At 34.8% G+C, this 26,048-nt stretch overlaps 1 protein-coding gene across 6 annotated transcripts in view; it reads left to right on the plus strand.

Moving 5' to 3' along the window:
• Positions 1 to 26,048, plus strand: part of FBXW7 (F-box and WD repeat domain containing 7) — a 198,575-nt gene that overhangs the window by 153,219 nt on the left and 19,308 nt on the right. For 5 of the 6 annotated variants that reach the window (XM_072975603.1, XM_072975593.1, XM_072975613.1 and 2 more), the window contains 2 exons: positions 16,618 to 16,700; positions 19,835 to 19,976. In XM_072975603.1, coding sequence (XP_072831704.1) covers positions 16,618 to 16,700; positions 19,835 to 19,976 — 225 coding nt within the window. Of the gene's footprint in view, positions 1 to 13,882; positions 14,159 to 16,617; positions 16,701 to 19,834; positions 19,977 to 26,048 lie in introns of those variants that run through there. The other variant, XM_006213160.3, reaches the window with a different exon arrangement.

Here is a 26,048-nt window from a genome sequence, read left to right on the forward strand (position 1 = left end):
AAGGAAAGGTGATCTTAATCATCTTTCCTTGTGAAAATTGTGAGTTTTTAAATTATGCTGAAAATGAGTACTTTTCACTTAAGATTTCTGTAGTTCTGTCATTGTAAATTAGAGTATATCTCACATCGTTAATTAGCTCATGTAAGTATTTTTTATTGATACCCTGATATGTGCAGGAACTGGTGAGGAGCTGAGGTACAACAAGAATCAAAATAGATGTGGTCACTGCTCTTATGGAACTTACAGTCTAACAGGGAGGATAGACAAGGACTTAATGTGCCCACACTGTGACAAGGTGTTGGGTTTGTCAAGCACTGTGGTTAACAGCTTTAGAGTGGGGAGGAGGTGGCTCTGTGAAGGAAATTGTAGATGACCTATACACAGATAATTCCCATGTTTTTATCTTTGATCTAGACCTTTTTTCTGAGCTCCAGAGCCAGGTGGAGCATGATATCCTCACCTGGATGTCTCAGAGACACCTCAAACCAAGTAAGACTAAACTTGTGGTCCTTCCTACCCTAGAAAACAAAACAAACACTGACCCTTGTTCAGTCTGCTCTGTTATTTTCCATCCAGTTGCATAAGTAAGAAACCTTGGTATTATCGTTAATAACTCCCTCTGCCTTACTTCCCATGACCAATCTGTCACCAAATCCTATGAGTTTTATGTCCTAAATATCACTTCTGTCCATCTCTAATGCGCTTAGCTAGTCCACACCAACATTACCTCTTGCATGGTCTAATGGAAAATCTTCCTCCATGGTCTGTCCACATCCACTCTCACTTTCTTCCCCATTTTTTGGGGGGGCAATTAAGTTTATTCTTATTTGTTTATTTGTTTATTTATTTGATGGAGGTACTGAGGATGAAACCCAGGACCTCATGTATGCTAGGCACACACTCCACCACTGAGCTATATCCTCCCTCCCCCCTGTTTTGTTTTTAACTTTGCATTCTGAATGGTATTTCAAAAGGTATGTCTGGATTATGTCCCTCCCTTGACTAACTTTACTTTTCATTACTCTTATGGTAAAGACCAAAATCCTTTGTTGAGGTCTTGTATAATCTGACCCATGTCTACTTCTCTAGCCTCATCTTGCACCTGTCATAATACCTTTATTCTATGCACTGCAGCCCTCGTGGTGCCCCTCCCCCACCGCAACACAGCTTAGTCCTTCAGAGAAGAGAAGCCTTCTCTGAACCCCAAAACTGGATCAAAACTTAACATTATGCATTTTTATGACACTGTAGCATTTACCATGGTTTCAGTTTTGCTCTGTTTTAATGTTTCATTATGTTTCTCCCCTACTACACTGTAAACTCTAATCATGAAGCTGAGACCATACTTAATTTAGCTTATGTATAATAGGCAATCAAGTAAATGTTGAATGAATGAGTGTCTGTGGGAGATTAAAATAACCATATAAATCTAAATTTGTTATAATTATATATCCTAGGTAAAATAAAGATAATTAGAGGTACCTGAAACAATAAAGTGTAGGATAGAAGCCTAGAGATATGCAAGTATCAACAATGATGTTTACTGCCAGGAGGTGATAACCACACATGGATCAAGTTGACATATACTCAAGATGGGTTGGCTCTTAGAAAAAGATCATATGTGATGAAATTAAGAAACAGGGCCAACATGGTCACCGCATATCAAAGAGCATGTTCTTTATGTACTCAGATGGAAAAGCCCTCAGTGTGTGTATACACATACACACATACATATTATTTGGTTAGTACAGTTTAGGCTGTCTACGAAACTAAAAAATTCAAAATCAAGTAGAAGTCATAGTTCCCGGTTAAGTGCATTTGGGTTAGAGTAACCAATAAAGATAACACGAAGTAGTGTCTTCAGTAAGTGTTCGTAACTTTTGCCAGTTTTCTGCAACATTCAGATCATTTTAGTAATGTTGAAAGACCTAGTAGCCTCTTTGAAAGGACCTTCCAGTGGAGATACTTTGGTGTATTCTGCTCTCAGCTCTTTTTCATTATTTCACTTTTTAGAGAAATAAAACGGAACATGAAGAAATAAGGGTAGAAGATAGGCGTTCTTAGGGGATTTGGGAAAAGGAACCTAAATCCAAGTGTTGCTGTAGACCCGCTTTCGTCAGTCTTCCTTCCACTGTGCCTGCTGACGGCTGCCTAGCATCTGTACAGTGTCAGAGAGGGCGGGAGCTGTTCTTCATCGAGGACCCGTTGGCAGTAGTGTGTTAACTCGCTTTCGAGCTGCTCGTAGTAAATTCCCGGAAGTAAAGTGGATCAGAGTACGCTGTTAGCTGCCTAGTTTGTCTTTTCCTTCCCTGTGTCTATTGTGAGTCTAACATGAATTTCATCCACACATCACACATTGACATACTGAATTAGCTCATGAAGCATCTTAGAGATTTCTTAACTACCCATACTTCTTACTATGTATGTGAAAACCCTATTTCATTTTCTATAAACTGGAGACCAAGATCTGCTTGTGTTCAAATCCCACCTACCTACCGAATAGTTTTGTGACCTTGGGAAAGTTACTTAAACTCACTGCCTGTTTCTTGCCTGTAAAATGGGAAAATAATAGTACCTACTGCATAGCATTATACAGTTTCAATGAGTTAATATATGTAAAGCATCTAGAAGGGCGCCTGGCATATAGTGAGTTCTCTTCCCTGTATACTTCATTTTCTTAAGAGAACATCTTAAAAAAAAAAAAGAATTGCTAATTCAAACTTGAATAGTTTACAGTATCTTTGGCAGTAGGCACTGAAGGAGCACTCAAAGCAGATTAAAATCTAGTGTTTATTTTTCCTTTATTCTTTTGGTTTAAAATATTGTCATGTGTGAAAACAATTCTCTCTTTCTCTTTCTAGGTCCATGCATTGTCATATAACTTGGGCAATTTTATTTATCAGTTTTATTGATTTGTCAGTTTTTTTATTGACTTGTCTATCCTTCCCTCTGAATTGGGGGTGTTCTTCCAGGAGAGAGACTATGTCTTGCTCAATTTTGCACCCTTTTTGCTTAGAGTCTGGCTTTCAGGTTAACCTGGCTAAGTATTTCTAGGATGTGATAGGTCTAGATCTATACAAATAAAATGTTTGAATTAAATGTTTAGTTTCTCCCCCTTCTTGTTTCATTGTTTAGAAAATAGAAAACCATTATATGACTCAGGATTCTGTTGGGTGAGACTGATGATATTATAATGAAATTAGGGGTTAGAGGCTCACCATGAATTTTTCTCACAGTAATTTCCTTTTCCTATGCTACCTGTATGTAAGCAAATACAGTGAATTTCACAAAGTTAAAGTCTTTGAAAATAAATGAATTGGTAGGGAGTAAATTACTTTGTCCTAGCAAAATCTGTTTATTATAATTGTTTAATAAAAGCTAGTTGAGTAAAGATATCTTAGAAACTCGTGTTTAGTTTTACTCTTTGCTATTTACACTGTGATCGTGATTAATATGTCTTCATTTAACATCTCTTGAAAAATATTCTAAGTTCTTAATATGCTATTTTGTCTCTTGATAAAATAACTTTAAAGGAAAGGCTTAAAATGAAGAAGGGTGTTTGTGTGTGTGTGTTTATCCCAAGAGCTAACAAAATACTACAATTTTAAAAATATTCTCAAGTTCAACATCTTTTTGGCAGCCTTAATTTTATGTTTTTTGGTAGATTCAAGCTATTCCTCCCAGAATTTTTTTTCATGTTGTAGAAGTTTGAACATGCATTGACTCAAAAAGCAATTTAAGATCTAGTGTTTTGAACTGTTTTCAGATCACTATGCAGTGGTTTTCATCAGACCAGCTGTGTGTATAGAACAGTTCTTAATTAAGTTGTATGCAAATTTGTTTAATAGTCATCAGGTCATCATTATATACTATGCTTTCATGCAACTGGTAGGAAACTCATGATGTCCATCCCGTAGAAGGAACTTTTTAGAGTTATGTATCAAGTGTGACAAACTTTCAAAGTTAATTTGTATACATTTGGAGGCCTTAAGTATTTTTAGGTAAATATTTTTTAAGTTATGAGCTGAATATTAAAGAACTTTTTAATAAAATAAACTTACAAAAATATTTCTATTGTGATAGTTTTGCCAAGATATCAAAGTGCTCCTAACCATCAATTTTGCAGTTCATTGCAAATAAAAAACTACTATAGATCAAATGCCTTTTCAAATTAATAATTATTTTGAAAATGTTTCCATGACAGGCAAAATTATGTCAAACCCTATTCATGACTATTTCCAGCAATATTTCTTTGTACTCAGATTTTATTCACTGAATCTTCAGTCTTTCGGAATCTCCTCAAAAAGGTAGGGGATCGTGTAAGCGTTATGCTAGTCATACGATTCTTGATACTTTCAAAGCAAAGAATGCAGTTTGTTAAATTATATATACAGTAATTGCTTTAAAATGTAAATTGATGTTTCTAGGATGAACATTTAGAATCCTCCTTTTTAAATGTGGTGGGGGCATGATTACTGGGGTTTTCCCTACTCATTTGACAACTACTCAAACACTTGAATACTTAGAAAGCAGATAGGCTACTCTAAATAAGTAAAGAACTGATTAAAAATCACTATGATGTGCACTTTCTAGAGGAAGAGCCAGGTATGATTTATGTTTCTTACTAGCTAACAGCAGTATGGAATAGGTACTTAATAAATGTTCTTAAATAAGTGAAATAAGTTCTTAAGTTCCCAGATTTTGATTCAGAACTAGCGTTTTTAAAGATTGATTTAAGTTATCCCTTCTCATTTTGAATTCTTCTGGAAAATTTTTGAGATACTTCAGAAGAAATGTTATGTTTTAAAAAGTGTAGTAAGTTTGGATCTGAACTGCATGTACATGCTAGTCAATTATTTATAATTGAACATAATTATCAAAATCAGTAAGAAAGCCACAGAGTTGAGAATAACATTTGTATTTTATATTAAACAGATCCCAGATGGCTACAGGCCAGTGAGTGTACCTGAGGGTTGTAGCTGAGGCTGTACTAAACTTTCAAGGCTTTTTCCAACCTTGAGATTCCACGATTATCTTCTGAATTCCTTTATGCTCACAGAGAAGCAGTTTTTAAAAGTTTATCATGGATAAAATCATTTCACCTCCAGTAACTAAGGGTGACCATATCTTTCACCATTGTAGACATTTGCTAAAGTAAGGCTGGCAGATAAGTTAACAGTATCTATAGAGATCTGAGCCCAATCTCTCTCTTTCTTGAAAAGAGTAAATTATCAAATGGAAAGATAAAATCGCAACATAGAAAGTGGAAGAGCAAAGAAATAGAGAGATGGTATGGTAGATACCCCTTCATTCTTACAGATTTGAGTCACTACATAGAAAGACTTTAGACTAGTGCTTGGCACATGGTACAGAATAATTAAGTATTACCTACTATGCTCTCCCTTTTCCAAGTTTAGGAATCTTCTGGGACAGGTGCTAAGTTTGAGAATTAGTATGAGGTGACAAGTGATGAGGGAAATGGAAGAGTAATTTCTACATCAAAGAGTTGAAGATTTCAAATACAGTTACGCATTTTCTCTGTTATCTCTAATTTCAGCAAGTGAGAATTACTTTATGAATAGTCTTCAATTTTATATACATTTTTGAAAACATGAAAAGTAATAAAAAGACATATCTACAGAAGTTGTTTATTCTAGAAATCCTCTACTGACTTCACACTGCACTTGGAATTAATTAAATCCAAACTCTTGACCATAGTCTACAAGATCCTATGTGATCTGGCCCTTGGTTACCTCTCTGACTTCATCCTGTACCAGTCCCTTCCTCTTGGCCAGACTGGCCTGGTTCTTGTTGATCTAGGCTCGACCCTATCATTTTGACTTAAAAATTGTTTCCTGAGTGATACAGTTCAAAATTAGCCACAATACTCTACTACCCTCTGTTAACTACCTACTTCTTTCACAGTACCCGTTTTATTTCTCTCTTACAGCTTAGCATTGTATGAAGTTATCTAGTTCATTTATTAGTTTACTTATTATGTGTTTTCCCCCACTGCAGAATGTAAGCCATAGGCGACTAGAGCTCTCATCTGCACTGTTTGCTTAGAATAGTTGTTAGCACATAGTAAGGAATGCTTGTTTGACAGCTTAAAAAAATAAGGAAAATCTCTTCTTAAGCCACTTAGCTGACCACTGTGTACATTTTTATATATTTACGTAGGCTTTTCTCCATGCGTACACATGCACATACACATATGCGTATATATTTTGAAAAGGACCCTACTTTGTATCATGTTTGAGCCTTACATGCCTCCTACTTACCAGTAATTCTTCCTGTCGTTCTGCACGTGATGAACAGTTTCTAGGATTTCAAAATGCTCTATCGTGAAGTCTATTCCTTAGAAGGAGGCTTTGAGTCTGGAGGCTGGAGGGGCAGGGCATGGGGAGGAGGGGCTGGGAGTAGAACAAGACAAAGTAGTTCATTTTCTAAGCAAGCTGCATTTTGGAATAGCAGAGGTGCTTTTGGCCACGTGTTGGTGAGAGTCAATGAGTCAGTTATCCACCTTTGCCCTGAGTTACATTTTTTATTGTCTTTTCATCAAGTTTTTTGGTTAAGTATACGATTTGAATGAATGTTTATTTAAGAAATCTCTTATTTCTGCACCATTCCCCCCTATATTCAAGAGCACAGTCTGCTTGTGTGTGTGATTTCTGGTATAAGTGCCCATGGAAACAGAAAGACCCCTTCTTAGTCAGCGTTTGTAACTGAAATAAAAAATCTACAGTCTTCACACCCACACAGCCAAGTTCTCCTTGTACAGAAAGACACATATTAGCCCTAAAATGGAAGAATGAGTCATGGCAGGAAGTACTTTTGAAGAAACCATTACTAGTAAGTTAAAGACTATTTTAACTGTAGTATTAAATGTTTGAATTAGGAAGTAATAATACTAAGTAGGTTATTCCCTAATGAACTTTACTATGACTAGTGGCTGGTAGATATTTTATAGATGTCGTTAATCCTTCAAGTTAACGATGTGGCCTTTCCACATATATCTTAGGTCCACAGATGATAATTTCCTTCTATTTCCTCAACATCTACCAAATTTCTGTCTTTTAAACTTAGAAACAAGACTGTATGTTTTGTGAAATCTCAGACTATTTAAATGACTATTCCATTTTTTGACCTCCTAAACTACCCAGGTTGGCACTTAATATCTAGTCAAATATTGTCCTCTATTAGTTTCTTGTCTTGCCAGTTGAATTTTAAGTCTCTTGGGGATGGAGGTTATTATGATGTTTTTAGTTGACTTCAGTAGCATTTTGCAGATACTGGGATGTAGTAGGTGATTATTTCTTAATTGATTGATTTCATTTAACCTAAATCTTTCAGTTTCTGTGACTTTTTCCCCAGTTACCGTATCTTTACCTCACATTTCCCACATGTAGCAGAACTATGGACCCAGATAATCACTCCATGAACTCAGTCATTAAGATTTAGTAGTAGTTTGCATATTTAATTGCTATTTGCAAAATGTAACACTTTTTTCCTTCTTCAGTAATGTCTGATTTTTTTTTTTAAGTTCAACTTGAGCCATCACATATCAAATGGAAATTGGTTAAAAGTAGCAAACCTGGGACCAGAGTCTAATGTTCTCAAATAGCTATATAACCCTGAGCAAGACACTTAATTCTCTTCTTTGCCTTTCTTACCTGTTAATAACAGTTACTGTTTTATAGGGTGTTTATAGGATATCTGTTATATGCTGGGCATCCCTGTGTCCTCACAATGATTCTGTGGCTTAGGTTCTTTCGTAAGGTAAATGGTATTACCATTACATTTTCACAAAAAAAGAGAAACTGGAACTCATGAAGGGCAAATAACCCCTATGAAGTTTACACGCTAATAATGGCATAGCCGGTGTTTAAACTCAGATTTCTCCAATTCCAAAACTTATGTTCATTCCACAAACAAGGGGGAATTAGATTAGATGATTTCCAGGATCCCTTCTAGTTCTAAACTCTATGACTTAACTGCTATTAGTGTTTTTTTATTGATTCAGTGGGTGTAACCTTTTTACTTCCTAGTCTGTAGCTCTTTTCTCTAAGCTTTTTGGTCATGACTAATAGCTAAAATAAGAAATTAATTTCAGAATTTTAAACAGTTCTTAAAATGAAAGGTTATTTTAATATTAAGATACAAGATTGGTATGCCATGTCTGTAGAAAATTTTTCTCAAGTCATGTGAATATATTTGAACATCACAAACAACAGCAGTAATTATCAAATTCAATAGAGAAAGAAGAGTGAATATGGTTCTAAACCATACACGGAGAGAAACTGATTTCATTCTTTCTCCATGTCAATTTAAGTCCTTCCTGGCTCATATTTGCTGTTTTATTTTTCTTGAAATTAACTTTTTAAAAATAGTTTTCCATGATATTTTTCTTACTTTACTGAAGGGATTACTACCCAAAAATTTGTAATAAAAATTTGAGAGTAAACTCTTAGATGTGAATTCAAAATGCTTACTGGTAGTTTATTTTGGATTTGAAGCATGAGATATAAAGATTAACTGCTTTCTAGATAAATCAGGATAAACTCCAGAGTGACTTACTAACTTTGTCAAGTTACTGCAGATGTTGCCTGTCTGTAAAGAAGTATGGTAAGTAATGTTTGGTATATGTGTTAAGTCTCTGACAGCTCCGTAACTACAAATTTCAGAATTGCAAACAACCCGTCTTCATTGTTTTCTTCTGTGGCTGTGGTAAATAGAACTCCTAATTTGCATCGTTGTGTGAAACTCTGTAGGTGCGTATGTTTGTATATTGGTAGACACATACATTTGTGTGTATGATTAGCAGGTGACTAATTTGGCCCAATCTAAGAGATGAAAAAAACTTTTACTCTTGAATCAACATTGCAGGTTATTTGTGTCAAATCCTCAGGGGTTGCATTTTGTAAAGAAAGTTATAAATATTTTGAACTTCAGGAAAAAGAAAAATGTATAAAAGAACCACTCTACAATCATAGTTATTTTTTAAAATGTTGAAACCTGTCTAATCTATGATATTTTAATTTGCATTTTGCTTTATTGAGGTTAGGGTTTTGTATATTATTATAAGCATCCCTTTCATTTCCCAACAAGTGTGTTTTAAAAAAAAGTTGTTATTTAGAACAATATTTAATGTTTAGGTATTTTTTAAATGCTGTAGTATTTTAATATTTGTTTATTTGGATGGTAATTTCAATCTAAATCTGACTCAACTTGTTTCATTATACATAGTCTCAAAAAATTTTTTTGAATTAATTTCAGTGTGAGTTCTAAGAATCAGATATATTATTTTCTGTCTTAAATTGACCATAAATTCAGTGAAAAAAAAGTTTTTTGATTATATACTATCTTGACACATAGTAGGTGTAAAATAAATGCAGTATGCGTGCATAAATATGAAAATAGCTTATTGATCATTACTGCCACCTACTTGTATTAAGGAAAACGTAGATGCTGGGCATACATACTATTTTAATGGATAATACCTGTGATAGAATGGTCTATTAACTTGCCAGTTTTAGTTGTGAATCTTTTAAGAACTTGCATCCCAGAAACTTAATGACGGTGGGTTAGTGAGATTTCAGAAAATTAATTTCGACCTCAACATGCTCGGCATTCCTTTCTTTGATGTTGAAATCCCAAACTGTCTCTAATCTAAATTCTGTACTCAGGGCAAGATAGCTAACTGTGTAGGTGGTTTTCCTAGTATAATATCAGTGTAAAGAATGTTGTCATATAGTAATAAAGAAAGTCACTGACATACAGATATAAACATATTCTCCTACTATTATAAAATGGAAGTAGATTTTTAAATGTTGGCAAAGTAATGAAAAGAAGCAATAAAATTTATAGTATCATCAACTAATTATAATACAATAGTTGAGCTTTTTAGTACTAAGTATAGTTTAGTACTAGGCATACATTTATGCTTTAGAAAAATGATGTTATGTTTGCTACTATTTGCTTATGTGGCCAGTTATTCAAAACTATTAATTATTTGTTATGTATCATTTTTCTACTATGTGAGAAGTGAACCTTCAAATGGTAGGAGAGAAAGATGTATAAAAATAAGTACAAGGAGGTGTGATAAGTGCAGTAATAGAAGAATATGTTTGAAATGGAAATACTGAACTCTGAGAGTCAAGGTGAGGAAAAGTACTCTGTTAAGGGTTCCTTCCTCTGTTGACACCATATATAAAGATAGGTACTTCCCTGAAGATAACATGATCAAGTGGAGACTGTTTTACTGTTTGTATTTTCCTCACCATTTGTATGTAGGTTAGTTTTTGTTTCTGCCCATAACCACAGCTTGCCCTTCTGAAAACTTAGTCATCCCAACCAGTTGCTCAGAAAGAGCCATTTCTCTGTACTAGCTCACGGGCTAATCATTCCTCTGTCAGTATTTCCCAGACGCTTACACTCTGGGGCAGCACATCTTCATATCTTTGTGCTGTTTTTTTATTTTTCGAGCTACTGCTCTCATGCATTCCTCATACACCCAGCTCAGTGGAGTTGTGATGGGATGAGCATTGGGTCTGAGTTAGCAGACAGTCTATGGTCCAGGACTTCACTGATAGTCCCTGCCCTTGCTTGTAGATTTTCAGTAAGGCTTATAGCTTGTCAGCAGAAGAAATAATTTTTTATAGAATGGGAAATTTATTGTTTAGCTGATATTACATGAAGATTTACTTTATTGTAGTGAAAATATATTTAATACATTGAGATATTAATTCTAAAAAATGATGACAAACACAAGTATTTTTTTTTTTAGCTATGATGGTTAACTCTCTAGCCTTTTCAGTGAACTTACTTGTTAACACTGCAGCCTAAAGCATAAAATACTTTTGTTTTTGTTACATTTATTTAACAGATTTTGGACTGATTTCAACTTTACAGTATTTCTGTCTACCACAGGGATAAGACAGACATAGATTCACATATAAAGTCTTTATCAGTAATATTACTAAAAACCTTAAATCTCTTAATAAAGTTTTAAACATCTGTATTTTAGCCAAGACTCCCAGAAATAGGAATGTGAGAAATCATTTGTGTTGTTCATATATAGATTATGATGAAAGTAATCTAATAAATCACAGTTTTCATTACTGGTACTTCAAAGAATATTACAAATCATTCATTTTTATTCTATTAATTTGAAGTCTAGTTAGAGATTTGGTTGACTAGCTTTGCTTGACAAATTCTTCACAGTTCAAATTAACATTGTAAACAAGATATTAGGGAGAATTGTTTAAATACTTGGGAAAATAAAGTCTTCATGAGTACTTATAAACATATACATTCTCACTTAAAGGATAAACAAACTAATAAACATCATTACAAGTGGGAACCATGGTAGATAGGTGGTTGGGGGTGTTGGAAAGTCTTCTCAGTGTTTAGTTTTTGTGTATCATTTTGATTTTTGAGCCATGTAGATATTTTGCCTACTCAAAGATAAAATATGAATATACATACCTACATATAAACATACATTTGTGACAATCATGTTTTCCTGTGGCATCCTAGCCATGCATAGGAGCCGTGTCACCAGAAGAGCATTCTTTGAATATGCAAAGTTAAGATAGTTTCTTCTTTAAACATCCTAGATTTTGAGACAGTGCTCTTGGTTTATTAAAATTGGCCTGTGTCCTCAACTGAGTAGAATTAATTTGGAAAGGTTAGTTCAGCCAGAGATAGGACATGGTTTCAGCTGAAGTCAAGATGTTTACTGTTCTATGACTGCTAGATGGGCAGTCTCTTTGTCCTCCAACAGGCCTTACAGGAAATTTCAGGTGTTCATTTTACAGTTAATTTCTTCAGATAGCCCACAACTGAGGGAAGGAGGGGGTCCTTCCCCCCCACCCCCAAATCCTGAGCACTCCAAAGCTGTAATAAAAGGATTTATGGATCCATTCCTAACAGTTGGATTTTTTTTGCTAAGAGTAAGAGATTTCTTTTTAAAAGGAACTTTCCTTTGAAGTAAGCTAATTGTTTATGTAGAAAACTAATTTTTTTTAAATCAACCAAAGTCCATAGTTTACATTAAGGTTCACTCTTGATGTTGTACATTCTATGGATTTTGACAAATGCATAATGACATGTAGCCACCACTGTAGTATCATACAGAATAATTCCATTGCCCTAAAAATCCCTTGTGCTCCATCTTTTCATTCTTCCCTCCTTCCCTCTCCCCAAACCCCTAGAAACCATGATCTTTTTATTGTTCCTGTAGCTGTGCCTTTTCTAGAATGTCATTTGGTTGAAATCATACAGTTTGTAGCCTTTTCAGACTAGCTTCTTTCATTTAGTAATATGTCTTTTAAGTTAGAAAACTAAGTAACTTTTGCTGGTACCTGTACATACTGTTTCTGAGGGTAAGGATTAATTTAAGAGCCAGGTAGGAGAATTTTTAAAAAGATAATAGACTGTAGAATATAATTTCCAGAAGACCCAAGATGTACCTTTTCATAAAATTTTAGGTTATCTTATTTTGCTTATGTTTTAAGTTAAAAGACATTGTGCTGACTTAATGTCTTAATTAAAAAGGTAAACATTTATTTTTAAAATTATGATACTGCTTTATACAGTGTTTAGGATCATTTCCCTGACAAAAGTCAGAGAATATTAAAATGTAGTAAGTCTAAATAGTATTGCTTTTTTTCCTGAAGAAACTTTCTAAGTACTTAAATAACTATAGGCACACAGTTTATTTGTAATAAAGAATGTTAATGGGGAGGGTGGGAGTTAATTAACTAGACCCTTAATAATGGGCCTTTCTAGTCCAAAGAATCTTATAATTGCCTCTGAAGCTAGTTTTGTAGCACGCAAGTTGCAAGATGAAACATCTAGATTTGTGTAGTAGTCATTCTAAGAAAAAGGTTGCCTTCAGGCCAACTTTGGAACCTTTATTATTATATAAAATACCTTTTTAATGATAAGCAGTACACATTGTGAAAATAATTTTGGAAGTAGAAGTCCAGTGCCTCTTGTTTACCCAAGATTAAATTAACAAATAATTGTAAGACTCTCCAGTGAGCAGTTTTTGGAGAAATAGAACCTTTCAGCCAAACTTTCTATACTCAGTGTTGGTTTGTTAATCATAAAAAGATATTCTCTTGATTAGTAAGGATTGATGAAGTGTGTGGTAATTTTCTTGAAAATTACGTTTTAAACGAATGGAATGGAAAAGCATAGGGAATATTTACATTAAATCTTAATATAAGAAATGTACAGGTTGAAATATAACTTATTACGTAATTTCTGCAAATGCTGTATGCTCCAAACTGGTTTACTTTCTTGTAAATCGCCCCAAAGAATATTGAATTTCTCCCTTTGGAATTGCCCGTTTTGTACCATCCAAGCTACTTGAAAAAATCTGATCAGTCTGTGCCAGGACTGCAGTAGGGTAACAGTTAGGGGAAATAGACTGCTTTGCTTCTGTTGGGAGGACCATATGAAAATATATTCCATTTTCAAAATGCTTCTGAAAGGACTTATTTGTGGAAATGACGCTGGCCATGTAAAAGTCTTCAAAAATGCAGGTGTTACAAAATGCAAAAATAACCTCCTGAAAGTTTGAAAGGGGAGAGAGGGGGCTGTCGTGTGGGGGCGGTCTCATTTGCTGCCCACATCCTCCCTCTGTTCAGCGCCTTGTGTGCTTACGGGCTCCCTGGAGCGGATCACCATATAATTGATGTGCAGTCTGCATTGCTGAATCCTGGACTGCACCATTCTGTGTTCAAGGGAAGATGTAATCTGATCCCTCTGCTGCTGAGGGAGGAATCTGTTCAGTCAAGGCTTTGACAGGGCACAGTCTCCTCCAATAATCTTCTCGGTTCTCTCTCATTATTCCCTCGAGTTCTCCTCAGTCAGGCTGCATGCATGTATGTGCGTCCCGAGAAGCGGCTTGATACTGAGCTGCATTTGCCTTTGCTGTGGAGTTTTGTTGCCGGTTCTGCTCCCTAATCTTCCTTTTCTGACGTGCCTGAGCATGTCCACATTAGAATCTGTGACATACCTACCTGAAAAAGGTTTATATTGTCAGAGACTGCCAAGCAGCCGGACACACGGGGGCACAGAATCACTGAAGGGGAAAAATCCAGAAAATATGGGTTTCTACGGCACACTAAAAATGATTTTTTACAAAGTAAGTAATCTGTTTTCTTCCTGTGTTGTATGATTGTGTGTGTGTGTGTGTGTGTGTGTGTGTATGCCTGCCTGAGAAGGAAAATCTGTATCATCAGAGATGGCTGCAGTATCCTCTAATTTTGGTGGGTGGCTGGATGTCTGGTATTCTGTTTTAGATCGTGAATGTGAGGAAATAATGGAAAAGACAACGTGAGCTGTAAGAAGCTTTACATTGAAAATAAAATGTACATTTTAATCTGAGAATTTTTCTCTAAAAATATATTCAGACTTCAGAAACGTGGCTCCGTTAAATGCTGACCTGGAAATACTCTACCCTTAGTTAGCTTTTAGTGAACCTTTGCCTTTTATTTTTCTGTACCTCATATATACGTTTTTCTTTTTTTCTTTCGTGGACTCTTTTAAAGCATACAGTCACTAGAATATTGGGTATTTATATTTAAAGAGATTATATTTACTTTCTGCAGCCCTTAAAAATTGCAGAATTAATTTTTGTTTCTTAAGTCAGTATTTTCAGTAAACAATGTAATATTTAAAAGATTTACATAGTCATACAGAAAGTGCTTTGTTTTATAAAATATTCTAAAGATAAAAATCCTTTCTCGGTGGTTCCCTTGATATGTATTTTGGGCATTTTTATATGCTGAAGGATTTCTAAGATGGAAATAAAGTTTGCTTTTAGTGGCAAATGGCATTTGCACCAATGTATTTACAAGCTATCCAGAGAAGTTCTGAAAGCCGGTATTACAAACTTAATTGCAGTGAATATCAAAGTTTCTCATAATAGTTTTGAAAATGAGAATCTGTGAAAGTTATAAAAAATAGATTTTTAGGGTAATCTGTACTGACCGACCTTCCTGATGGATACCTTTCTGTGGATGTACATGTGTGCCTATAATTTATACACATTCAAGCACGTGGTTACCTATGTATTAAAGTATTTATTTTTGCTTTTTAACAAAATTATTTGGAGAAAGAAAATAAGGGATTTTGAGAGGAATCACTTTAAAATAATGTAATGAGTACAGAAACTTCTGAAGGGTTGAAATAAGACTAATTCCATTTCTTTCAGTAGGCATTTCATGAGCCAAGGTATAAATTGTGGAGGAGCTTGTCCTACCCTCACCTCTTGCCTCTAACGTTGGAAAATAATCCCTGTGTTTTAGAAGACTTTCTTCATGATGATAAAAGCGCAGTCTTTATTAACCAGAATGTGGTTCAAAAAGATTTTTAGAGTCTGGTTGGTTCTCTTTAGTATTTACGGTGTAGCATGCTAGTTAATGATGTTCCATGTGAGGCAGTAGGTAAGAAAATAAGGCTGCTGCAAAGTGAGGGTTTTCACCTTTTTATAAAAATGAGGAGAACTGTCTATCACCCTGGGATTCCCTCCCCTCTGCTCCACCACTGCTGTCATTTTCAGTGATACAGTAATTAACTAGCAGATACAAACCTGAGAGGGGATGCTGAGATAGAAAAAGTTGAATCTTACCAGATCTGATTTTATAGTTTTGTAACATACATGTAGTTCTAGATGACCTCTATTAACCAATAGTGAAATATAAAGAATAAATACTTTAATATTGAAGATGACAAAATACAATTCTGAATATATTTACATATTACATATCTATGCAGCATAATGAAATACTTTAAAACTACAGATATTAGGTATACCTTACAAAGATGCATAACTCATTCTTTTTCTGTCTTTTTGTTTTTGTTGTTGCTTTTCAAGTTAGAATATTTTGTCCTAAGTTAGCATCTGTCAAGTAGAACTATATGCTGTCTAAATATCAGTTGATGACTTTTTTTCTACCTTTATTGTATCATCTCCACATTTCCCTCTTATTATGGATTTACTTTTTTTTAACTTTCCTCATTGCCCATATTCATTGCTTTATGCCTTATCATAATTACTTCTCAAGAGCATTTTGTTTACATTGTTCTTTTTACCCTTATATAATAATGTATTTTAAGTCGCTTCCATTCTGATTTTGAAATTTTTAATTTGTTGTTTCTTTTATCCTTCTTAAAATATGTTTTTAAAGGAAAATGAAAATCACTAAGGCATGTTAAATATGGTTCTCTTCTGTGTAGGTTAACATGACATGTTTCCCTATGTTGGTTCGTAAACTAGAAAGAAAATGGGAAAGGTACATTACTCTCAAAGAATGTGTATGATGTCTGTCAACTTTTAAATCACCATACGCTGTTCTTCTGGACCAAATGTTGGGAGTGGGGGTGGATTCACCTTTATAGTCTTATAAAGAGTAAAACAAAGTAGAACTAATAGAAGAAACTATGAAACATTTATTTTCTATATGAATTAACTATGCCTAATTAACATTAGAGGCATATAAAAATTTAAGAATTTTTTCAGTATTACTGATGCTAATGCTAAAATTTGATAGTTGGACAGGTGATTCTTTTTAAATATATCTCATTTGTTTTACCTTATAGATGAAAAGAAAGTTGGACCATGGTTCTGAGGTCCGCTCTTTTTCTTTGGGAAAGAAACCATGCAAAGTCTCAGAATATACAAGGTAATATTAAGTATAATGATTGATTCTCTCATGATGCTCATGTCTCTTAAAAGAGTTGATGATTCTAAAAGCCTTTCTTTCAGTTTATTCTCATAGAGTTATAATGTCACTAGTACTGTTGGCTGCTTAACACATTTTGCAATCACTGAAAATTGGGAAACATTATCAACCTAAATAGAGAAGAATGACTACCACCATGGCTTTATATTTTGTTGCTGATACATTGAAGTAAGACATAGGCAGAAGTCCTCCTATCAGCAAAATTTTTAAATCCCAATTTTTAAGGAATTCTATCAAGTAAATCCTAAAATATGCATATGAGCAAATGTATCTTGTTACCATAGCAACAGCTATTCTAGGGTGGAGTGTTATATTTGCAGAACTGAAGACATATTTATTAACAGTGAGATAGACCCCACGATTACTACCTAAATCTTATTTCATGAAATTACTGTGTTAGAAACCCCCTTTTATTTGCTTGGTAAGTCTTATGTTTTTAGCACATACATTTCTACACCAGTAGAATAGTTTCCATAACAACTAACTACAATTGTAGTCTTGTTTCCTGCACCATTCCATCATTTTTGGATTTTGCATCAGTATAAAACTTTTCCCACTCTCACGCTAATTAGGCTAACTTAAGCACAATATCTGTTACCCAGCCAATTAAAAATGGCTTTGTACGTCATTTGGAATGTGGTATTTTAAAATTTAAATGACAAAAGCATCTTAAGGGCTTTTGGGGGGTCTTTTTGCATAATTGTCACTTCTTCAGATGACTGATTGAAAGTTAGCTAAAGAAGCCATAAGAACTTCATCATGGTGATATTTCTCTTTTTCCCCTCAATATTTTGATGTAGAGTTACTTTTATTCTGTAAGATGCAGTAAAATTAACGTTGCTCAGACATACATTTTTGCGATTGAACATTGCTACGGATTGCATCTCTTTTTTCCAGGGAAACAGTGTATGTATTTTTATTTCATTCAGTTGTGGAAAATATTTCTTTCAGATGCTCTTTTGTGACCTTCAGAAATCATAATAATTAGGATAGTTTTATATACAAAAAGTTCAGAAATGATACAGAAGAGAAAAAGCTATCTCGGTTATGCAGGAAATGTTTTTTGTGTGATTTACCCATGTTAACTGCCCCCCTCCCTCTTACTTACCCTTTGCTTTTTAACAATGTCACTGTGCTTTGGCACTGCCACCAGAGGGTGTAGAATGAGAGAAAGACAAGTGAAACTACTCACTTCATTTTTGCTTTTTTCTTCTAGTCTTGATAAACTATTTCTTGGATGAGAAAGTTGAGTTTAATGTTTAAAATGAGGTTTTTTTTTACTGTATAGATTTCAGCCAGCCATATAAATTTGGTCTTCTACTAATACAGCTAGTACCCGGGCAAAAGTCGTTGAGTTTAATGTTTAAAATGAGGTTTTTTTTACTGTATAGATTTTAGCCAGCCATATAAATTTGGTCTTCTACTAATACAGCTAGTACCCGGGCAAAAGTCTTAAATGGTTCATTTGTTCTTAAGGTAGTTTATTAATGAAAACTGAATTTTTAAAGCAGAACACATTTTAGTAAAATTTGTCTTTACTTGCTCGCTTTTTATATTGAGAAAGCACCTGCAAAGGTGAAACTTTTATTTTTAGCTTTTTAAAATACAATTTTCTTAAAGCAAACCAAACAGCATATTGATTTCCATGTCTTTTTAGAGACTTTGTCAGTATATATTTGATATTTTTCAGTTTTGTTGAAAGATTTTCTAATAATAAGATGAAAGTATGACTTTTTCATCATTTTTATTAGAAAATGTAAGTTATAATCACATTTCATTTCAGAGAAGAAAATAGAGCTTACTTTTGAAATTTGATAGAAGAAAAAATAAATTTAATTGTTGAATGTTACAGACCATCTTAGATGTATAATGTTGAAAGATTTAAAGGTGGTAGATAGGAAGATTTTTCTGTAAAATTTAGTAGTGACTGAGATGCATTTTCTAGCAAAATAATGAGAAACGCTGGATAGAAAAGAATTGGAGTTGTTTCATTAGTAATTTTTCAGAGCTTGATAGTCAACTGTTAGGATACAGTTTATATGTTCTCTGGATTTAAAGCACTTTATTATCATAGCTCAATAAACTGAAAATTATTTTACACATGTGATTTTGTTAACTGAATCTTCCTGCTCCTTTTCCCCCACGTCTCTAAAATAGAGATGTTCATTATTTACCTTGCGTTTAAATAATTAAATTAGGCATTGAGATTAGAAAGTAGAATGTTTAATATATTAATAACATAGTTCTAACTACTTTTTCTGCTATTAGTCATTTTTAGGAGAGTTGGACAATTTTAAAGATAGATCATCTCTTATTTTACTAGTGGCAGAATTAATTGAATTTCAGGTTTATGGGTTTTTTTTAAAAACTGTCTCAAAGTTTAAATTATTGGATAAAAGTATTTGATGATCTCATTTAATTTTGCATATAATATAATAAGTTCTCACTACTTACCTGTTTGAGTAAATACATTTCTAATCAAAGCTTTTTCCTGTCAAATATTATCTAGTATTATCTATACTAGCTTTAAAATAACAATAGAAAATGGGAAAGAAATAGACAAATACTACAAATTATTTAGAAGGCATCTGAGGCAACTTAATGACTGATAAGACTGGTAAAATGTCTGAAACATTTGACCATACTACTTCTACATATTAATTTTTTTAAAACATTAATAAGTCTCACACTCCTTTTCGTAGAAAAAATTAAAACTTTTGTTTAATTGTGTCACTGGAGACCAGTCATAAGAGAAGTAAAATCTAAATCTTCTAAGGAAATGTTTTAACATCATTTGTATGTTATCAACAACTTTCAGTTTGCCGTAGAGATTTTGTCATTTGGTTGCAGTTAGCTTTGCTCGGATAAAAACAGGTGGTTATGTAGGAGGGAGGAAACTTGCTCTAAGAATAGCAGATTAGGTTTTGTGTGTCCTTGCTCTCTGGGAATAAGCAAATGAAAATAATAATTTGATTGATGTTTGAACTATGCTATATCATCCCATTCTTACTGTATTAGAGCCCATTATTCTTAATAAATATCTATGTTTGCTTCTACTCTTGTATTTTCTGTAGTACCACTGGGCTTGTACCATGTTCAGCAACACCAACAACTTTTGGAGACCTGAGAGCAGCCAATGGCCAAGGACAACAACGACGCCGAATTACGTCTGTCCAACCACCCACAGGCCTCCAGGAATGGCTGAAAATGTTTCAGGTGACATGTCTAAACACAGTACTTGAAATGTTCACTTAATTGCTGCAAAAAATAAAGGATTATTCAGCCATGAAAAGGAGCTATTATATGCTACACATGGATGAACCTCGAAAACATTATGCTAAGTGAATGAAGCCAGACACAAAAAGCCACATAATGTGTGATTATATGAAATACCCGGAACAGGCAAATCCATAGAGACAGGAAGCAGATAAGTGATTGCTAGGTGATGCTGGGAGGGCCGTTTGAGACTAACTGCCTGTAGGTGCGGGGTTTCTTTTAGGAGTGATGTTAGTGTTTTGGAGTTGGATAGTGGCGATGGTTGCACAGCAAGATGGGTGTGCTGGAAACTGTTGAAGTGAACATTTAAACGGTGGATTTTATGTTATATGAAGTATGTCTCAATAAAAAATGCTGTTAAAAATAAGGGAACACACTTTAATTTTTAGGTGTATTAATCAAGAGGGTCCAGTGCTTATTTTGTGTAAGTGTGCATTTGCATTTTTTATTGCTTTTTAGATAAAAAGACCTTTCTTCTTTTCCTCCTATGTGTTTGGGTTTCTGGGATTCCTGAATGTACTTGTTTCCTAAACTGCATTGTTTGGAAGTTAAGCATTTAGCAGTAGCGTAAGAATTACACTAGTCACTCGTGGTAACTTATGCATCACTATTACCCTCGTAGCCTCTAAGAGTTGATTGCAGCTTCTTTCATCTGTGCCGTGCTTGGGTGTGGCTTATTGTGCTCAAATTCTGATGACTGTATTTTACTAGCATTTAAATTTTTGGAAGTTTACCGGGAAGATTGGCTACAACCAAACCTTGAATCTTACAAATTTCGTAACTCATGATAGTGACATTTAATTGATTTATCACTTCTTCTAGGGAGATAATGCATAGAAATCAAGTATTTAGCAAATAGTTGTCATGGGTTAAACATTTGGTTACTTATTCCTTGTAAAAAGTAAATAATATAAATTACGTTAAGTGAAGGTATCTCTGATACTAGCCACCGTAGTAATGTAAAATGAATATATTTTCTTTACCTCTGGCTGCTCCATTGGTAGTATTTTATGGATACATAGGGAATAATGGTTGAAGAAAATACTTTATTGATTTTATTTGATATTTCAGATTTTTAAGGTGTCCATTCGTCTAAATCTCAATATTTTAAATACCTGGGCAAAAACTAAATGTCCCAGTTTTTTTCTTCTGTGGCTGGAAAACTCACTTGAAGCAATCTTTCTTTAAAATGGATTTTTAAAATTGTTTTCTACCCTTCAGGTGACTTCAGAGAAACTAGGAAAACCTTTTTTGAGAGGAGTTGGTAATTGAGAGATCAGAGCAGTGGTTCCTGGTAGGGGGCAAATTTTCCCTTGGCTGAAACATTTTTGTTTGTTACAGCTGAGGGGGTGGGGGCCAGACACTGCTGGCATCTGACAAGAAGAGCCGATGTGAAGGACAGCCTCCCACAACACAGAGCTATCCAGCCCAAAATATCAGTTGTGCTGAGACTGAGAATCTATACCGTACAAGCCTGGAAACTACTTTACTGTTATTATAATGTCATGAACCACTACAGTTAAAAAGTTTTTTGTTTTGTTTTCATAGTCATTTGTTAATTATACTTACCTTTCCTTAAGGATTATTCCCCGTCCTCACCCTAGTTCTTTTATCGCAGGTTCATGATTTTTTTTTCATTTTAATTTTTTCCTATGTATGCCCTCAGAATTCTAAGTTTTGTGTCACATCTAAGAGATGTATCCCATCAATAAGAGGTGAAAAAAGAACTCAGACATTTACAGAGTCTTAAAAAATGCTTTAAAGAGTTTTTACCATCTCTCATTCAGCCAAGGAGATGGGAGTATGGGTGTGTGTTGTCACGTTTACACATGCATACAGTGTGAGCAACACAGCACTTGCGAGTGTGCAGAGGCCACTTTCATATCATTTTTATAGGCAAGTACCCGCGTGATGGAAAATTACACTATCAGTAGTAGTCTTACCGTTGTAGACAGCCTCCAAAATGTTTATGTTATATGAAATGGTTTGCTTCTTATTGGAAGGTAGTCTAGAGTGAGATTTATTTAGTATGTGAGGTGGGTCTATTTTTTCCAATGTTTTAGAGTTCCAGAATATTCTTTGCTAGCCATTTAAGTTCTTTACCCATTTTAAGAGAACTCTTTCAAATACTGATCTATAGTGGGGGGCATTTGTGCTTTATTTTGCCATGAGGGTGTTTTAGCGGGTCCTGTGTACAGTGTTTGCTTGTTTAGCTCATTCACACTTCCCTTAATGAAATGTCCTCATGTTACCACATACTGTATATCATCAGTCTCATGTACCGTAGATTACTAGACGCATCCTAACTTCAGAATGTAAATTGTAAAAAAAAAAAAAAAAGTGTGTCTTAGGTAAACTAAAGAATATTAGGCTAGCTTTTGTCCTGCAGAAAGGTCCATTTGATCACTTTTCATTTGAGAAGTAGATGCAGTGAAGAAAACGTGTTCTTAGCTAATAGGAATACCATGTACAGTTATCCCTACAGGTATAGTACTATATACGTATTTTTTTTTTCACATAAATATTATGTAGCAAAGAAATTTACTCACAACAGAAGTCCAACTATACAGGTAGGTCGAGAACCTTAATCCTTTTGAGTACCATGTCTGCCTCGACACACCCAGGGCCTCATTGTGGTGCACCGCCCTTTATTTTCAGGGCTGGTGCCAAAGTAACTAGAAATGAATCACTTGCCTAAAGGCTTACAATGCTTTAACGCTTAACTTGTAGAGAGAGAGAATTTCTTAATAAAGTGAGGGAGTCGTGAGTTGACCTATGTGGTATAGTTGAGGGATAATTAAACTGGCATGATTTCTGCAGATATGCTGTGGGGGCATTTAATGATGACTTTTCTGTTGCATAACAAGCGAAATGGGAGAGCTTGTCCCCTTACTGTTCTGCTATTGCTCCTAAGACGGTGATACAGCATTGTTTTGGTCCAGCGCCATCTATTCTGACAAAGTACTCTGTACTCAATTTATAAATTGAATGAGAACAAATGATACACCATTTTAGATAAAGGGAAATTGAAACAGAATGCCACTCCAAAATAGAAGTGCAAATTAAAAACAAAACTGAAAAAAAAAAACCCAACGGAAATTTTGTACTGTTTGAATTTTCAGTTGCCATTGGTTCTTTTTTTGGCAACCAGATTTGATGCTTCAGCTTGTTAATTTTGGGGGAGATGATTGGTCATTTTTTTTTTTGTATCGTTGGGTATTAATACATAGTTTTTCACTTGCAAATAGTTTTTCACTTGCAAATACTAGTAAACTTTCACTTCACTAGGTAAAGACACCAATAGCATTAACAGTCTCTTATGTTGAAATTAATATTCAGAGGCATCCTGTTATAATGAGAAGCACTTTGACTTAGAAGAAAAAGCTTTTAGTACAAATCCTGGCCTTACCTCTTAACACTTGGGTGATTTTGTTGATATTATGTAACTACTCTTGCCTTTATTCTTAGCCTCTGTAAAATAGATATAACACTAAAAAATTGTCAAAAGGGAGAAGACATGTAAATGTGCTTAAAGCTATTCTTGGAAATACAGTGGAAACTCAGTAAATGTTAGTTTCCTCTCCTAGTCAAGAAATAGCCTTTATGAGCCTCAGTCTCCTCAGGTGTGAAAAAAAAAAAAGGCTATTAACATGAGCTTCATATAAATGTCATCAGATTAATATTATTAGCATTATTTTAATCAAAACATATTTGTATTGTATTAAATGAATGTATTTTGAAAATACCTGTTATACTCACAATATTCTTTTATTATTTTTTCCCATAATACTTTTTAAATGATAAAGTAGAAAATACTGTGTTTTGAAATTAAAAGTGGAGTAAAAGCTACTCTTGTGAAAGACTTAAGTTTTCTGGTAACACTTAGAAATTGTACATGTTTTCTAAGGTATTTGGATCTCTTTTATTTGCTAGTCAACAAAATACTAAAACAGGATAGTGCCAAAAGAAAATGAATTCAGTATTACTTTGCCATTGTATTTGAAACAGTATGATTAAGAGGCTCTGTTGTATGAGGAAGAGTTGAAGAAAGTCATGTATTTAGCCAAAGAAAAGTAAGGGAAAATGTTTCTGTCTGACATTTTGAAGACTTCTCTGTAAGAGTCAGACTGATTCTTGGTTTCTTCAGAAAACAAAACTTGAATCATATTCTTTGAGTTGGACTTTGTTGTTAAGTTGAACTTAACAATGAGAACTGACCCAGAGTAGAATGGGAGATAGTAAGCACTCCAAACCTGGAGCTGTTCAAACAGACTGGCTCCCCATGTCCTGGAGGTACTAGAGAAGTGAGTTCTTGACCACATGAAATTCAGGTGCTATACTGCCCGAAGTCATAAAATATTTGTCTGAACAGAATACTAAGAATCATTCAGACTAGTATGCCGTTGATGGTTTGTGAGTCACCTGCATCAGCACTGGCTGAGTTGGTTATTTAAAACATGCAGTGTCCTCAGCCCCACCTTGACCACTGAGTCAGACTCTTTGATGGTGGGTTATAGGACTCCAGGATGCTTGCACCATTCAACCAGCATTTGAGAACCGCTGGTCTGGCCAAGCCCCTCATTATACAGGTCGGGTCTCTGGGATGCAGACTAATAAGGGGCTTCCATGCAGTTGCGCACTGAGTTCACGGGTGGAACCTAGGCCCCTGATTACAGCTCAGGGCTCCTTCTGCTCTTCTCTGCTGCCTGTATTCTCTAATTACCTGAAAGAAAACAGCACTTTCATGGGGAATTTTCAAGTTTGCATTTGCAATTTTGTCTACAAATTAAATTTTGTTTATCTGGATCCTTTCTGAATTTGGAATGTTTTTCCTACCCACTTCCATGTATCCCCACATAACTTTACCATGAAAGACCAAAGGGAAATGCTCTTTTCATTTCCAGAACAGCTATTTTCAGAGCAGAAATAAAATAATTAGGATCAGAATTTCCAACACTTTTTCAGATAAAGAAACTAAGGCCTGCAGAGATTAAACTGTAACCTAATTAATGGCAGTATCTCCTACAAAAGTTAGCATTTTAGGGATTCCTGGGGATTCCTGATCCTCGGTTCAGTATTCTTTCCACTAGTCCTCATTAAAGACTGGTGTGGGTTGTTGTCATTTTATTTTAATATAGTCATTAGCTACAAGGTTTTCAAGTTAATACGTCCTTCCCTTGCTGCTAAACCATGAATATATGCAAAATTGGGAATCAGTCTTGAAACCAGACTAAGCAAGCAGATCCTAGTTGATACCATCAAATATAAAGAATAGAAACTCTTTCTAGAAGGAGTTTTGAGATAGTGTCAGTATAGTATTTCCTGGCTCTTTGAGGATTCATTCATTTATTCAGCAAATATTTACTGAGCATCTTTAAGATGCTAGGCCCTAAATTTGGATCTGGGATACAGTAATAAACAAAACAGACAAAAAAAATCCTTATTTTGGAGAACTTAATTCTAGTCAGGAGAGGAACTGGGTGGGGGGATTTCACACGGATTTGCAGTCTTAGAACGGTCGCCTGGAGAAGGTCTCAGAGAAGGAAGTAAGGAAGCAAAGCATGTGAACATCTCAGGACAGAATGGTCCAGGGAACAGCAAGTGAGAAGATGCTCTGAAGCAGAGCTTGCTGGCTGTGTTTGAGACACAGAAAGTATCTGGGGCTAAAGTAGAGTAAACGAGGGAGAGGAGTAGGAAATTAGAACCTTGTAGGCCAACCTGAAGGCTTTGGCTTTTACTTGTGTGAAGTGGGAAGCCCCTGGAGGGTTTCAAGCGGAAGAGGGGGGTGACTGTTAGCCCTATCACTCTGACTAGTTTGTGGAGAAGAGAACTAGGAGGATTAAGGTGGGAAGCTGGGAGACCCTCTAAGAGGTTATAGGAATAATCCAGGCGAGAGATAATAGTAGCTTAGGCCCGTTACTAATAGATTCTAGATATATTTTGAATTTTAAGGCCTTAGATTTCCCTGATGGATCAGAACTCTCTGATGGTGAGAGTGGAGGAGTTAGGGAT

This window comes from Vicugna pacos, chromosome 2 (assembly GCF_048564905.1).
Source record: "Vicugna pacos chromosome 2, VicPac4, whole genome shotgun sequence".
NCBI lineage: Eukaryota > Metazoa > Chordata > Mammalia > Artiodactyla > Camelidae > Vicugna > Vicugna pacos.